The sequence below is a fragment of the Nansenia antarctica genome (assembly GCF_963989245.1).
Source record: "Nansenia antarctica genome assembly, chromosome: 2".
In the NCBI taxonomy this organism is placed as follows: Eukaryota; Metazoa; Chordata; class Actinopteri; order Argentiniformes; family Microstomatidae; genus Nansenia; species Nansenia antarctica.
The window spans coordinates 69,629,071-69,645,364 of NC_137675.1; the positions used below are offsets into that span (position 1 = coordinate 69,629,071).

At 42.8% G+C, this 16,294-nt stretch overlaps 2 protein-coding genes across 3 annotated transcripts in view; one reads left to right on the forward strand and one right to left on the reverse strand.

Annotated features, from left to right (window-relative positions):
* The window catches only part of ezh1 (enhancer of zeste 1 polycomb repressive complex 2 subunit), a gene marked incomplete at its 5' end in the record, with an annotated part of 12,399 nt that extends 8,802 nt beyond the window's left edge, over window positions 1–3,597 (reverse strand). The window contains 7 exons of the mRNA XM_080523342.1: window positions 145–308; window positions 675–777; window positions 1,653–1,868; window positions 2,135–2,252; window positions 2,422–2,544; window positions 3,248–3,376; window positions 3,508–3,597. Coding sequence (XP_080379468.1) covers window positions 145–308; window positions 675–777; window positions 1,653–1,868; window positions 2,135–2,252; window positions 2,422–2,544; window positions 3,248–3,376; window positions 3,508–3,597 — 943 coding nt within the window. The remainder of the gene's footprint in view (window positions 1–144; window positions 309–674; window positions 778–1,652; window positions 1,869–2,134; window positions 2,253–2,421; window positions 2,545–3,247; window positions 3,377–3,507) is intronic.
* A 5,763-nt stretch (window positions 3,598–9,360) lies between these two features.
* Window positions 9,361–15,858, forward strand: ramp2 (receptor (G protein-coupled) activity modifying protein 2). Of its 2 annotated transcripts, XM_080524268.1 has the most exons (6): window positions 9,361–9,464; window positions 10,390–10,437; window positions 10,696–10,734; window positions 13,020–13,058; window positions 13,332–13,506; window positions 13,709–15,858. In XM_080524268.1, exons 1-6 carry the CDS (start codon window positions 9,389–9,391, stop codon window positions 13,956–13,958), a joined length of 627 nt encoding a protein of 208 aa, XP_080380394.1. In that variant the 5' UTR covers window positions 9,361–9,388; the 3' UTR covers window positions 13,959–15,858. The 2 variants fall into 2 exon arrangements, with proteins under 2 accessions (XP_080380394.1, XP_080380395.1); XM_080524269.1 differs by lacking the exons at window positions 9,361–9,464; window positions 10,390–10,437; window positions 10,696–10,734 and adding an exon at window positions 12,373–12,481.
* The last annotated feature ends 436 nt before the right edge of the window (window positions 15,859–16,294 follow it).

Consider the following 16,294-nt stretch of genomic DNA (forward strand, 5'->3'; position numbering starts at 1 on the left):
TCATCACATACCCTGTGACAGTTCATTCAAACTCAGAGAGGAGCAACACAATGATGGATTGATGGATATCAAACAAGGACGAGGGCAGAAATAGAGAAAGACAGTAAGGAGACTGGTGTGAGAGAGATGTCTAGGACTCTTTACGGTGGAGGAAGCAGTCGTATTTGAAGCAGCGCCTGCAGAAGAGCGTGTGGAAGGAGTGGAGTGACTGCTCCCGCTGCACAGACTTGGCGAACGGCCCGTCCATGTTGGGGGTGCACAGGGGAGGCAGCTTGACTGGGCTGGGGGGCTCCAGGAGGTCCTTGTACCTGTACCATTTGGGGTGGGGGGGGGGGAGAGCAAATAACAATTGCACATTGTAATATACATGATATTCTTAGTTCAATTCTCCTATAAACACATGATGTAGGGTCGCACTTTGGTCAGGCAGAAGTGAAAATGAAAAGGAGCTGTAGTTTTGACTTGCTCATTTGCAGGTGGATTTGGCCCAGAAAGTAAACACTATGCTCAAAGAGAAGCCCTTTCAGATGCTGATGCGAATCCCCCTTTGAGACTGAGAGAGCACAGACCATTATCACAGGCTCTCTGAGAGCTCCTGTCTCCATGGCGAACACTAAGCAACGCTCTGCTAAGCACTGCACACGCGGACGCCTCATTTTTGTACACTTTCTTACTTTTCCTTCAGCTCTTCCGTCGTCCCCTTGTAGGGGAACATCGAGGCGATGGCTGTGAATATCTCATCGTGCGGGATCTTCTTATTGCTGGGTAGGTCTTTTACTAATGAACATAAAGAGAAGAACAAATAAATCAGCAGGTCATTCCACTGTCTCTCTGGGCTACTCCGACTAATCTCCCATTCAGCTGAAAAAGGTGTCATCCAACACATTTTACAATGTAAGCAACACGTTGGCCAACAACAAAGTCTCCAGCCTATTTTAAATGACTTGTTACTTTGTAATAAGACCCGATGTGTTCTCAGTGACAGTGTGTGTGATGGATGAGTCTCTGGTACAGGGTGTACCTCTCAGTGTTAGAGCGACTGGGTCATGCCTACACACGGTGTCCTTGTCTCTCACTCACTCTCTCTCGATGTTGCCATTGCCCAGACACTGGCTGTAAATGCCCTCCCCACCCCACACCCCAATTCCCATAATCCCTATGCTCCCACAGAGGTCACGGGGACCTGAAATTAGAGCCTGACCATATCGGTGTCATGAGCAAACAGGTTCTCCGACACTGTCTCGGGGACAGAGTTCTAAAGTAAACAATGCTTGTGCCACTATGCTGTGGCAAGACAAACTCTTGGCTGCTGTGAAATACTGGGCACAGTCACAGTGTTTAACCTATACCGGTTCTCTCATGCCACGTCTCATGCCACTTAAAAGGTTCACCTTTAGGTTTTAGGCTAAGAGAGGGAGGACAAGCATTAAAGAAGAACACACACACACACACACACACACACACACGCACACACAATCATGGGCACGTGCGCACGCACACTTTAATTCAGCAACACATGCAAATTACTGTTATAGCAGCGGCAAGGACACTCTGTGCAAACATTTACCAGATCCAATCAGACCTCAGAGACATGAACTTTGTTACCATGTCCTCTGCGGTGATGCTTGCCAAATGTTCAAGAGGAAACGTACCCTCACTAATGATCCTCCTCTTTCTCCTGAAGGGGGCAACAGGCCCCACCGTGGTCTCCACTGAACCATCCTCAGCACTGTTCCTCCTCCCTTCCTCCTCATATTTCTCCCCTTTCTCCTCCACTGCTGCCTCCTCCTCTTCCTCCTCTTGGTCTGAGTATTGGCTCAGTGCCTCCACCAGCTCTTTAAAGATCTCATCGTTGATAAACCCTCCCTCTGGAACACAACCACACAGTGAACATGTCAGCACCTACTGATGATATCATACAGCACGTGTCAATACATATCCCCAAAACAATGTGTTTCCACAAGCACACAGCATGTACTGGTGACAGCATAGCAGTCCGCCCAACCCCACGTCTCCAATAAAACATGCTGTGATAAATTAGACTGACAATGCACGTCATCAAAACAGGACAGAGAGGATGGAACCTTTGGTGACATCATGACGATGCAATGGTCCTCAGGTCTTTGACACACACCTCTGTCTCCATGGACTCCGTCATAGTTGTCGATGAGCTCCTCCAGGAAAGCCTCGTCTTGCTCCAGGACCTCATCTCCCATGTAGGGGATGTTGTGGAGAAACGTCTCATCATCCACCTACACCAGAAGAAACATACACTGAGATAAATGGCAGTGTGTGTGTGTGTGTGTGTGTGTGTGTGTGTGTGTGCGTGTTACTGAGAGTCTGAATGCTGCATGTGTGTGTGTGTCTGTGTGTGAGTGAGAGAATGTATAGATTTGGCCTACTTTAGAGAATGTCTCATACCATGAAGTTGTCCTGCAGAGGGGACCAAGAGTTCATGAAGGGGATTCCTGCCACTGTCGTCAAGGGCCGCATGGCAACCGCCTGAGCTTTAAACGCTGGGAAGCCAAACTCCACCACACACAGCTGTGATGGGACGGAAGAAAGAGCGGTGTAAGACAGTGGAGCAGAGATAGACTATGATCCCCAGTTCCAATGACAAAACTGAAAACAGACGCTGTCGCATTGAGTGAGTGTAAACACAGTTCTAGCATAAGGGAGGAGCACAGCAGCATTTCAGAACAACATATTCTGGTCTGCCTTCAGGCAATTACAACATCACCTCTACCCTTTTGGCATCTCTGAAGTCCTCTGAAAGTCTGGTTGGAGAGGAGACTTCGGACAGGTCAGAGATCAGAGGGAGCTCAAAAGAGGCCGTTAAATGGACGTCTACTCAAAGAGAGATCTTTACAAACCAGCCACCACCAACCATTAGTGTAATGGACAGGATATCATTTGAGCCCGAGTAGTTTAGGGCAGGATTACAAGTCGAACCAGAGCAGCCTAGGGCAGGATTACAAATCGAGCCAGAGTAGCACAGGCAGGTAAGACTATACATTTAACCTGAGGACCATTGCATCGTCATGACCTGATCACCTGACATGTGATCAGGTCAGGTGATCTTTCTCTCTACATTTACATTTACATTTTTGGCATTTAGCAGACACCTTATTCCAAAGCGACTTACAATCTATATATTTGAGTAAGCAAGTGAATCATCAATTCACCAATTCACTCTCTCTCTCTCTCTCTCTCTCTCTCTATCTCTCCATCCCCATCTCTTTCTAACCTTCTTGCCAGATTGTGCTCCACCTGCTCCACCGGACAGGGGGATGGACTGAATCCTGAGCTTGGACCACTCGTCATTCAAGATATTGGTCTGCTCCTCTATCTTCTGCCGGTTGGACATGTACAGGGCCTGAAAAAGACATACAAGAGGACAGTATGACACATCTACTCAGACATACACAATCCCACATACATGTTAACTGTCACAACAACGTTTTAAATGAAGACGGAAAAAAGTGAGAGAGAAGCAGGTTCCCTCACCTTGACCTTCTCTGCTTTCTTAAAGCGTTTCAGCTGACGAAGACGCATGTACTCAGACTTGACCCTCTTCCTCCACTCCACTAGGCTGCAAGAGGATGGGTCAGAGGCTGGTGCTGGGTTTGGGTCTGGGTCTGGGCCAGGGGCCAGGGTTGGGGCTGGGGCCTCTTCCATGGTCCTGCACCATGACAACATTTACTGGAGTTAGTAACACACTAATAAAACAATAGGTAGAGGAATAGGTAAAGAGAACTGTCCTGGCAGTAACATACTGAAATGGGTAAATAAACAGCACATGGACCAGTCTGGAGGACCGGAAATATGTGTAATTTAGCAGTGGTATTTTGTTGATAACAGTAGGCTATTGTTTGTGTAAATCTGTTGTAAAATGTTCCGTTTTCTATGTTGTATGTGCAGTTAAGATTCCAAGGCATGTGATTTACTAGGATGTGATAACATCAGTAGCAAACGTTCTTTTCCAGAAGCCTTCCCGTAAGAGATGAATCACTCACACACACACACTCACACACACACACCCACCCACCCACACACACACACACACACACCCACCCACCCACCCACCCACCCACACACACACACACACACACACATACACACACACACACACAAACCCACACACACACACACACACACACACACACACACACACACACACACACACACACACACACACACACACACACACGCCTCATTATGAAACGCATGACTCAAAACTTTGCCATTCAGTGTGCACTGTATGAGTGTGTGAGAAAACGACCGCCCCCTTCTGTTAGCAAAACAACACTGACTGAGGATTGCATTTAAAGTCCTTTAAAAGCCCTGTCCACTATTACATCCTGGTCAGTGCCACCATGTAACATTCGTCCTAGATCACGACGAGGCGAGGCGCAGAAGGGCCAAACAGTGAGAGAACTAAGTCGTGAAATGACACGATCATTAAGTAAAGCCGTAAGCACGTCAAACGGGTGATAAATAGAATCCGAATGGAAGTCTGAAAGACACATGTTACCCCGCGCACATACAACATTGCTCGGTGGAAGTGGGCGTGCCTCTTTAGAAAGGCAATATGAAATGGAACAGTTATAACTGCGTAGTAGCCTTATACTTTCCCCGTATTTCATAACACGCTACCGTTTTCTAAATTCTAAAACCATTTCCCACATTATAGGCCTATATGTCCTGAAATAGATCGGATGCGATTAGTACCACGCTTTGCTAAGGTTTTCCCGTTTGCAGGGGGAAACGAGCAGAGCGCTATGGTTTAGCCATCTCTGTGTGGGTAGTCCACTTCAGTCGCAGCAGCCACGGTTACAGTACACACAGCCTAAATCCATTTAAATTGTGTACATTTTACACAAGTGAGCGTTGAACTCATGACGCCAACAACCCATAACATTCGCTAGGTGGTATGTCTTCTGTCCATCTCCATGACGCGCACACATGTCCGGCTCGATACAGTGTCGCAGTTACAAAATACCTTTAAGGATCCTCGTAATATCCTACCTCCTATTTTAGCGACTCCAGTCCGCCACTAACGCATTGAACAGAACTCCGAGGGTCTTGAGATGAGATCCACCATGAAATGAAATGACGCTTTCTTCGCTACGGTTGCGTTGCAGATTAATGGTCCCCGCGTATTTGTGTTCACACGCCGAGGGGATAGAAAGATTCCGATGTCGTCCTCCGTAAGCATGCTGAGATTGGAGTTGTACAGTTAAAAGCTGCGCACTTAGCTGGCTCGGGCCGAGCAGGGGGTGACGTCTTTATTATGATCATACTGTGCCTGAGCCTGAGACTAGCCGGACAGCCAGGGTGAAAAGCATGCATATGCTTCTGGAAAAAGAAGCGTGGACACACAACATGGACTCATTTGAGCTAGTGATTCGTGTAATGGATCACTATACCCAATGATACCAATTGGGAACTTCCATCTTAAACTATTACAACAACTACCAATACTACTAATAGGTTTACCTCTGCTGTAGATAGCCAATAATACAATTGATTTGTGATGTATGGTCCTAAGCTTACATGTAACATTGACATAAGCCTATAAGGTTAAGTAATATAGTAATAATAATAATAAAAAATAAAATAAAAATAAAATATAATTATGATGACTATTATGATAAGGACACAAATATGTATTATAAACATGTACTATCCCAGAAAAGCATACGCATATTTTGTATATTCATGGGAATGATGAATGTAGCCTAATCAATCCTGAGGAACTTCCTCTGCTCATTGATATTCTCATGTAAAATAATTGTATTCATAACCATTTCACATTTTTTTCTTCGGTGAAATTGATAGTGAAATTAGTGGTGGTTTCGCTTAAAGCAAAAATCTCTTGCTATTTTTCCTCCACCAGAGAGCCTCTCGTTCGCATGTTGTTTTCCTTCCCTCCGAGGGCGGGTGCGCGAGGGCAGGGCTGTGGCACAGCGCACTGCGAGGACTCACCACCACGTGACCCGCTGGAGCACCAGAACACCCCTGGCCTTATGATGACGACTCACCTCAGCTCCTGCCAGCTCCCAGTCGTGACGTTAAAATTATAAGGTTCTATCTCCATTTTTGTAAAAAAAAAAAAAAAAAAAGAAGAGTTTTTTACATAATCTGATCCATTAGGTGTTTATTAATGCCTGTGTGGTGTTATTTTTAAAATGTTGACATTTTTTGAGTTAGTAATTAATAAAATACAAAGGTTTCATCTCACAAAACATAATGGAATGTAAAAACTTTGACGCTCAATATCTCTGAACTACCCGAAACGGAGATAGAACCTTATCATTCTAAACTCACGCTGCCGGTGTCGATAGAGCAGGAGCAGATAATCATTCGTTACTTTAAACTATAAATGGGACGACAATTAGAAAGTACCTTCTAAAACACTTCGGGGTACTTTATTTGTTGTGATCACATTTGTGTATGTTATTGTAGAACAACTTAACAACAACAACAACAACAACAACAACAACTTTAGGGCACTTTCTAATTGTCGTAAAGTTGTTGTTGTTGTTGTTAAGTTGTTATACAATAACATACATACACAAATGTGATCACAAAAAAGAAAGTGACCTAAAGTGTTTTAGAATGTAATTATAATTATTATATAGATAATCGAGGTTATAGAGATACTGAGAACACCAGTGATACCCGCTTATTTCTTCATATTTTCTATAGTGCGCTCCACCTCACAACACCTGTAGGCTACTAACAACCCCTGTGAGTGGTCGACCAGACCAGAGGAAATTGATAACTATCAGGATTGCTGCTGAGAAGGAACCTCAATATCTTTAACTTACACTAGATGGCACTACTGAGCTATTAGTGCTTTTGTGTATTGGTAGTCAGCACAGAGAGGAATGGACAAATGAGAAGCAACAGGATTGGGGGGAGAAAAAACATTGTTATACAAAAATACACATTTCTATTTCCTTGTGTAATGGACAGTTAAGGCAATTTAACCTGCTTCTTCTTCTTCTTCTTCTTCTTCTGGAAAGAGTGACAGTGAATACAGGAATAATCACCAAACTGTCCAGTTTTTTCCAGTCTTTGCTATTTTGTGAATCACATATGCATAGGCCTACTGTACCTGGCAGCAATCACTGATTATTGATCATTGATTCAAATTCAGCACTATAAATCCTGCTCACCTACACTGCAATATCCAATGTTCTGTGTCCTCCTTATCACTTATTCTGAGGTTGTGTGAAGACCTATTGATACAGTGTCGAAGCTGTTGTGTTTTGCTTTGCCCCCTCTCTCCCTGCTCTGGCACGTCCACATTGGTGCCTGATATGGGCCGTGCCGTGTTTATACTGGACTGTAAAACAAAAGCAAACACGAGCAGGAAGATAGGCTGGCGAGGGAGGCCTTATCAGCGGAAAGTTTTTAATTATGTGCAATGTAAACTGCATGTGTTGATCTTGGCACCTGAGGTGGAGTTTTTATTTCTTCAGATGTGCTGAAACCTCTATAACTCATGTCAAGAGTTGGGAGATCAATTCAAAAGACTCACAGTGCAGCTGGAGAAATAGATTACACGTTTATTAGTCAGGCTTACTGTAATTGAGGTAGGCACTCTTCAACACGTTATCTAATGTGTATTTGCTCCTTCCATTAAAATGTTGGTATCAGCTATATAAGCAATAGAGAGGCAGGACAAAATCATGAATTCATGGCAGAAATGTACACTGGAACCAATAGATGACATGTGTTGCATTATCCCTGGCTGGCACAATACAGATCCAACTTAACTTAACTTACATGCGAATATCCTCAAGCCCTTCAACGTTGGGGGATTTATTGAATCAGTCGAATACACATCTCATTGATCTGAATTGAAATGTGGAAGCAATTTTGGCTCAGAGTTCCCAAGCCCAGTCCAAGGCCCAGCTGAGACAAGAGAGTGGATCAATGACGTGTATGAATGCATCATTCTCTGTGCGTATACTGGAGGGCACAGCAGCCTCCCCCAGTACTACTGCAGCTCTGCGTCAATAGACAGGGAGAGACATTCCTAGGAACCACTGCTTGGGGGATAGCTTTGTCATCACTGATGACCTCACAGAACATACAGTACACAGAAACACATTTCTCTCTTCTGCCAGGAAAGGACCCCTGTGCTTACAGAGACAGCAAACTAAGAGCATATCAGACATCTGTACTCTTCACAGTTAGTGTTAACTTAATAAAAGTTTCCCAAAAAACCAAAATGATCTTACATCTGTTCCCCACAAGGAGCTTTGCCTTGAGACAAAACAAAGGAAAATCACAAGTTATATCGACAGTTAGTCTACTATGTATTGTCAAAGAGAACATGTTGAATCTATTCAATCCAGTCCATATGGTCTCATATGTTGTGTATGGGTTGAAAAGTACACTTTTACCATCCATAGACACACTATAGAAGCACTAAAAACGAACAACCAAAAACATGAAGTAAACTTAAGTAAACAAACTCAGAGAGACGTTCTCAACTTAGTTGGGATAGCTTTAATGAGGCATAATCATATAATAGATCATAAGTGGCCACAGGTCCCATTGCAATGAGCACCGAGCACAGCACATGAGAAGCAGGCATATGGCTGATTTCCACACCACTTATAATTAATCAGGAGGTCAGGGTGACCTAGGGAGACCTTGGTATTTGAATAGAGGGAGGGAAGCATAACTGATTAAAAATACTTACTATTGAAAGTCAAGAATATACAGGATTAGGGAGTGAAACTGTGATGTGTCTCATGTTGTTTGTGTCTGTGTATAAAACATCGATAATGTGCTAAAGTCACTAGTTGCTCTTGAGACTGACTCGGTCTGTGGTACCTGTTGAAGACTACAATTAAGCTATTGTATCTCTGATACTATATCCACTATGATTGCTGACTCCATTGTGTTCATATTTTATTATGTTGGTAATAAAGTTAGGACATAGTCTTTTTTTTTATTATTTAAAAAGTGAGAACCCCTTTGACCACAAAGAAAAAACAACAACATGTGAAACGCTCAAATGCTGTGAAACACCTCTTTAACAGTTTAGTATGTATGAATAGAAACTGTTTCTCACTTAAGAGTTGGGCTCAGCTATACCTTTTTGACAACTGAAGACCTCACTGTATTCTTGTTTCAGGGTAGGGAGAGAGGGAGAGAGAGAGGGAGAGAGAGATATCTGATGGATGGTGGACTACAGTAGCTCTCCCCTTATCATGGGCTCTCTGTCCAATAGTGGGAATCCGCCCAAAGCCGCCCATCCTAGGAAATGAGAGCTTCCTGTTGTTTTATAGAGCCTTCCTGCAGAAAGGTTGAGATATGTAATCTGTGTCCACCAGGGAAGAGGGACAGAGCAGTGTCAGGCAAAATGAACACCGCTAATTCGTCTCCCATGTCTTCTTCTTCTTCTTCTTCTTGGTGTTTTCTGTTACTTCTACTCTGGGGTAAGTAAATAATTTATAGAACAATGTGTATCTATCAATAGGTTCCATGGGTATGGACCAAGGTGGATTAGTGAGAGAAGGAGTTTTGCTTTTTTTTATTTTTTTTTATTTGTCCCCCCTCTCACCTCTGAAGTGGAATGCTTAAGGAACTCCCAATGATGAATGAGGAGCTGTAGAATGAGATTTGCTGGTCTCATGACTTAGGTTTATACCTAAAATTAGACCCTTGTTTAAGGGACACTAAGTGATTCTGATTTGTGAAGTATTTCTTCATCTTGCCACCTTTGTTAAATATTGGAATGAGGATGGATTGGGTTTAGTCTTCTGAAAACGTTAGAAGCTGGCTATTGCCTCATTTACTCTAGGATAATTAGTTGTCAGCAATAATGTCGATAAATACAGAACAAATCTAATGTCACAATGACAATATATCACAATGACATGTCTAAGGAACATATTTAATTCTCAGACCATTTTGTGGTCATGCCAAGAGGAAAACAAAGCAAGTTATTTAAAGACTAAATTAAACCATTTAAACTGGGAATGAAACCATTATACTAAAATGTCCAGACCGCCTCGGACCTTATTCAGAGGACAAAGGGAGGATGTACTCTCTGCCACTGATCAGTGTTCTGCCTCCCTTTATCTCTCCCCTTCTCCCACCTCATCTCCTGCTGTATACTTTTACCAGTGTTCAATTGTTTGATTGTGATTGTGTGTGTGTGTGTGTGTGTGTGTGTGTGTGTGTGTGTGTGTGTTCTTGGTGTTTGTTTCTCTATGTGTGCTTTTGTATTGGTGTTTTATGTGTGTGTATGTGTGTGTGTGTGTGTGTGTGTGTGTATGCGTCCTACCCTATACACTTCTGCAATGCTGTGCTGACCTCCTCTGTAACTACATCTGCCCTGTTTTGTCTCTCCTCCAGCAGCATGTACTATGGCTTCTGGCCTTATGGAACATTACCCTATCACACCAGGTATAAACTGCTCTTCTCTTGGTCCCCCTACAACTCATGAATGGCAATAGGGAATACAATGTAAATGTTATTATCACAACAAAATGACTATGATTTTGTTTTGTTAAATGCTGTTCACATGTTTTGTGCTTAATAGCTATAGCATATAACTCTGTGCTGATGAACACATTTGACTATGCAGTAAATTGATTAACTGTTCATAATATGACAAACATGTTGTGATGAAGAAATACCATGACTAACTAGGTTTCTCTCCAGGGCCTGACTTAACAACGTATGGAGTCAACCAAGATAATCGTAAGTCCACAGATTAACTTCAACCGTACTTAGGCAATATTCGAAAAGGTATTTCACAATATTGGTATTTCACAATCTTTACCATAATGAATATATTACGTCTGAAACATTTGTAAAGGTACAACACCACATTAATTTGATCTTTCTAAACTAATGTTAATGTACATCGCCATCTACGACGTGCTAAGCTTTGATGTGAAATGATACTTAAATCCATGGGGGTCTCTCTTGGACGAGTATTGTAAACACATTGGTTCAGAACAGGCCAACCTCTTGCAGAGAAAAAGACAACAGAAATACAGCATTCTGCCAAGATCCATGGGCCTCTGCTACCATATGAAGCCAAGACAAACCTGCGGGGGAGGTCCCCAACAGTGTGGGGTCAGCAGGAGCGGACACAAGGCCTGTAATTGTTTGGAGTCAAAGGTTAACTGAAACCTTGTTACTAGCAGGCCCCCCATCTGTCTGCATTTCCTGTATTTGTTCGTCATTCACCCCATGCGATGGCTGTAATCAACGCATGAACTCAGAGTTGTGAAACAACTGGAACTTTTGGAGCAGCCCCCCTTCACTGTTCCTCACTCTGTGCCTTCCTTTTTCTCCCCCCCCCAACCCCCACCAACTCCCCCAACTCTGAGCTCCCCCTCTGCTGAAAAGACACATTTCCTGATGTCATTTATAAATCAAAAACATTGCTCAGCAAACAGATGTTTTAGGGGCCCAACCGACCCACATGTGGAGATTGTGCAGCACATAGATTCATATCTTTGTCCTTAAAAGACATGTAACATTTCTTCGTCCTCAATCATTAAAACGGCTTCTCAGATAAGGTGCTTGAGGATTTAATCATAGTTTTATAGGAGGCCTAATGGATTGTCTTTGAAAGGCAGTGTGAGACAGCGAGAAACTAGCCACCAGATGTAACACACTCATGCATGAGCACCACATGGCTCCGGGTATTACATAAAGAGCCAAGAGTCCACCCATGTTCCCAGGCTGTCCTATTGTGTGCCTTGTGAAGTCAGAGGTCCTAGTGAGTCCTGGGTTTGGATCTGAAGCCTGAGAAGAGAGAGTGGGTCTTTAAAAACAGCTGGCTGACTCTGATAACATCTTCCAGATTTGATCAAATTAACCCAGATATGAATCCATGGCCGCTTGCACACCAGTGCATAGTCATGATTACATCCACTTCTAAACGCCCTGGCCCTTAAATGTTTACTTATGTTTCCTATTTGGCAGAGGCAGCCCTAAAGGCAAATAAATCACAAGCTGCGAGTCGGCCAGGCCTTGCTTCGACTGTGAGAAATTGAGACAAAAAAGCAGAACAAGAGCAGAAAGAGTAAAGGGTTTTCAGATGTGAGTCCAGCCCAGCTTGGGTGTGCTCCCCTTTATTTGGGAGAGAGGAGAGGACAATCTTTTAAAGCCTCCACCCCTTTAAAAAGGCAAGACAATTCTTGAGGCGCGTTGGAGAGGGGAAGAGCTTTGCTGCCAAGACGCGGAGCAGACAGACAAAACCTCGAGGAACATCTGGTAACCGCGGGTAACACTGATCTGACATCTGGTCACCGAGGGTTACACTGCGTCTAGCTTCCACCCTGTTGAGTTTCCTGTTATGCCTCGCAGTGCTCTGTGTGAGAAGTTCGGGCTCACTCTAGATGGTCATCGGCGGGGGAGACTCCTGTGTTCACTCTCTCTGACATGAAGGGAGCGCTTGGTTTCTTTGGGGTGTTCCTCTCCGTGCTCTCCGGTGAGTGTCTCAGGGGCTCGCCTTGAAAAGACGCGTGTCTCGCGTTGTTGGAAACACCGATTGACTTGATAACATGACGCGCGGCAAGCAGTCATCGGTAGGATAGCTGAGGGTACTTAGTTAATTCGTGACGTTAGAATGATATGGTTCTATCTCCATTTTTGGCAAAATTGAGTTTTTTTTTACATAATCTGATCCATTAGGTGTTTATTAATGCCTGTGTGGTGTTATTTTTAAAAATGTTGACATTTTTGAGTTAGTAATTCATAAAAATACAAAGGTTCCATCTCACAAAACATAATGGAATGTAAAAACTTTGAGGCTCAATATCTCAGAACTACCCTAAACGGAGATAGAACCTTATAATTCTAAGCTCACGAATTGTGTTGATATGGTTATGATACTTCATAGCGTGAAATATCATTATCTGTTTCAGATTCTACCTGAGCGACCTGTTCAATCTTTATCTGTTTCAACTGAACTTTTAAAAATGACTGTCAATTGTTCGTGTAAAAGTGTCATTTTCATCTTCTCTTAGATGTCAGTCACGGAGATACCAACTTTACCAGAACATTAGGTAGGTTTTTTTCTTCCAAAGATTATTTCTAAACTTGGAAATCATTATAGGCCAAATCATCGTTAAGAATTATTTAATCATGTCACTATTTGAGTATGTGTTTCTCTCCTGTAGATCCACAGTTGCCTGAATTATCCGAAGTTGATTCAAGTAATAACTTCTCATTGTACCCCCCCTCTCTCTCTTCTGTCTATCTGTCTGTCTATCTGTCTGTCTGTCTGTCTGTCTGTCTGTCTGTCTGTCTGTCTGTCTGTCTCCCATGTTTGCACACAGGTTGCGGGGATAAGATCGCCATCTGTGGTAGCTATTGTGACCTTTGTGATGAATTGTTTTTCTCAAGGATGGAGTGCTATTCCAAACTGTTTCAGTTAAAGTGCTCTGAACCTTTTGTACAAGCTATGGAATCATTAAACAACACGGATTGGTGCATCTGGAACAATGTGCGAAGGTCAGTCGATTTATTGTGTAATCTGTTTATTATGATATACTTTTATTCCTAGTTCCCCAGTATCATTTGCGTTGTAGTATCACAAATTAGGCTACATTTCAACGTAAAATAGTTTAGATAATCATTAGCAAACAATATGTTGAGGTACAGTAAGAGCAATTAGTTCAGAGCAATAACTCTACTGGCCTCTTTTGTATTGCAGCCCGTACAACAGCTTCACCCTTTGTACGGAGGAAATGGCAGAGTGTCTGCTGATACCGTGGCCCAACCCACTGATGCAGCACACCTTTGTGGACATCCACTCCATGTTCTTCCGGAACTGTCCCGACGAGGCTCTGAGTGATCCCCCTCCTGGCATTGTCTTTGCCCTGGTGATGACCCCCATCTGCCTGATCCCTGTCATGGTGGTTCTTGTGGTGCTCAAGACCAAGAATGGAGATGGCAGCTCTTGATACGGGTCGTAAATTGGCCTGCTTACACCACACACCATTTTTGCTTTCCTGAGGATTTCAGACTGTGGCTATTAGGACAACCTTATTGGACTGTCAACTCACCAATAATAAGACGTATAGAAGGTTGCATGTCCCCCCCTCCCTTTGACATGATTGGCTTCACTCATTGTTCTGTGAAGCCCTCTCATACCACCTTACACATTGGACCACTGTGGATGCACTACTAAAGATCAAAAACCACATGGACATCAAAGGATCATAGGATTTGTTTGGCAAAATAATGCAGTGTTGCCCCCGCTTGGTTTAGAATGTGTATGTGTGTGATGTCATGTCAATGTGCTCAGGTATAATACAAATATATTGCCTCTTACTCCCTCATTCCTTAAGGCTCCTCAATTAAAGGAGGTGAATAGGGATGTAATGATGCTGGTGTGCCAAAGTCCCACAGACCTCTACATACAGAAATAGAATATTCAGAATGGTGGTCCTACATACTTTGACTCATCATCTCAGATATTTGTCCTTTTTGACAAACCTTTCCTTGAGAATCTACATTCTGTTCCAGATCTGAGCCTATAGGCAGCAACGTTTAGATGGTAACATGTCTGACTTAGTGTTTGAAACATATTTGCTTTTTTTTAATTTGGATCTCCTTCAGCACTTTTTGTTTATTCGTCCAAAGGATGACAAAAGCTCCAAAGCTTGCCATGATGACGACGAAGCCAGTTTGTTTGTGAAATGTCTAATCTGGTTGAGAATGCATGTCTTGCATTTCTGGACATTCAGATAAGTTGATATCCAGCAATGCGCTCCATTTACTGTTTTTTTTAATCTCCAGAGGAATCCTTCATGTCTATAAATTAAGAGTTTTGTTGCAAAGCGCTATGTCCACCGTTTTCAAAAATGAGCTTTCTCTTCTATAAAATGATTGCTGTCTTGACATAAAGTTGCTATGTTAACTTATAATAGCACAAAGTGCATTCAAGTAGCTTACATACTAATCATATTCTTGTGAAATTGTAATCAATGTTGATTAATACAAATGTTTATGATAAATGTAAGATGTCCAAAAATCTTGGATATGGATATACTGTTTTGGAATATAGCGTTTTTGAATGAAACTCTTCAAATGGACACCCTGACTGTAAGTTACCACAGATGTATTCCTTAAACTGGCAGCTTTCCATTTCTTGAATGTGTTTTTGTATATTGAGTATGGTATCAGGCTTCTTGACCTGTGACGAGGGCTCTCTGCTCAGCTTCCCAGTGTAGGACGGAGGCGTGGCGAGGGTGTAGAATGCAGATATGCTAATGAGTGGGCATGATGAGGAGATGGCCAACTGAGTCAGGGTGTATAGGAAGATTGAGGTCAAGGGGGTTGGGGACTGGACACAATGGGTGGCGACGCCCAACATGCATAGGATTTGTTTCCCGACATTGTCTGTTTCCTGGCATTAAGGGTCCATCGGCACCAACCCTTCTCCCTTGACAATGATGATCCTTACCATCGCCCATGACGAGCCAGACACATGTCTGTGAGCTAAATCTATTAAGACAAAAATACTGTAGACGATTGGTCTTTGATGCCCCCCTGCCCAGCGTATGGTGAGCACTGACTAAAGACTAAAGAAATTCTACCTTCCCTCCCCTTAGACTGTGTCTTGACATCATTTTTTATTTTATTATTCAACCATTAATGATGATGAAGGCATTGTACGAAGTGCATTCAATTTGTGAAACAAAGAAATGTATGCTGATGTATTTCTGCTTTTACTCTGGTCAGAAGACTTACTGGACCTTGTACTATCTGTGAGAGGGGTGCATGTCTCAGCCTAAGCATAGCCTCTATTCTTACAAAATGTACTGTAAGCCTATATTATAATATGTGTTTGGATAGAATTATACCTGATAATGCAATTAAATGCTTGTTAAAACCATGTTGTATGCTTAATCACTTCATTTTCTTTTACTATCTTTGGAAATGGGTAGTGATATAGAGACAGATATGTGTACAGTGTGTGACTTGTGGAATAGGACCGTCTCAGAAACTTGATCTAGCCTAATTGTTTTAAACCCATCTCCTTAACGGAATGCAACACAGCTGATAATGGCATGAATGAAGCATCAAGTTGAGTTGTGAAAAAATGGCTCATAAACTACCCTGAGGATTTACGGTTGATTATTCACAGGGCAATGTCGCTCAGCAAACTACGTGAAAGCAATTATGGAAAATGTGGTGCCAGAAGACTATCCTAATAATGGCCAAAGAAGAGCCTCAACCCTGTAAACTCTGCATGAGCAAACACACAGGTCTCTCCTATGACTCTAGTACAGTT

What these genes read in the sequence shown, in the direction of transcription:
- ramp2 (XM_080524268.1), top strand. Translation starts at nt 9,389, where the DNA reads ATGAACACCGCTAATTCGTCTCCCATGTCTTCTTCTTCTTCTTCTTCT. An exon ending in TCTGTTACTTCTACTCTGGG is followed by an intron (nt 9,465 to 10,389) that starts GTAAGTAAATAA and finishes CTCCTCCAGCAG; the next exon opens with CATGTACTATGGCTTCTGGC. An exon ending in ACATTACCCTATCACACCAG is followed by an intron (nt 10,438 to 10,695) that starts GTATAAACTGCT and finishes GTTTCTCTCCAG; the next exon opens with GGCCTGACTTAACAACGTAT.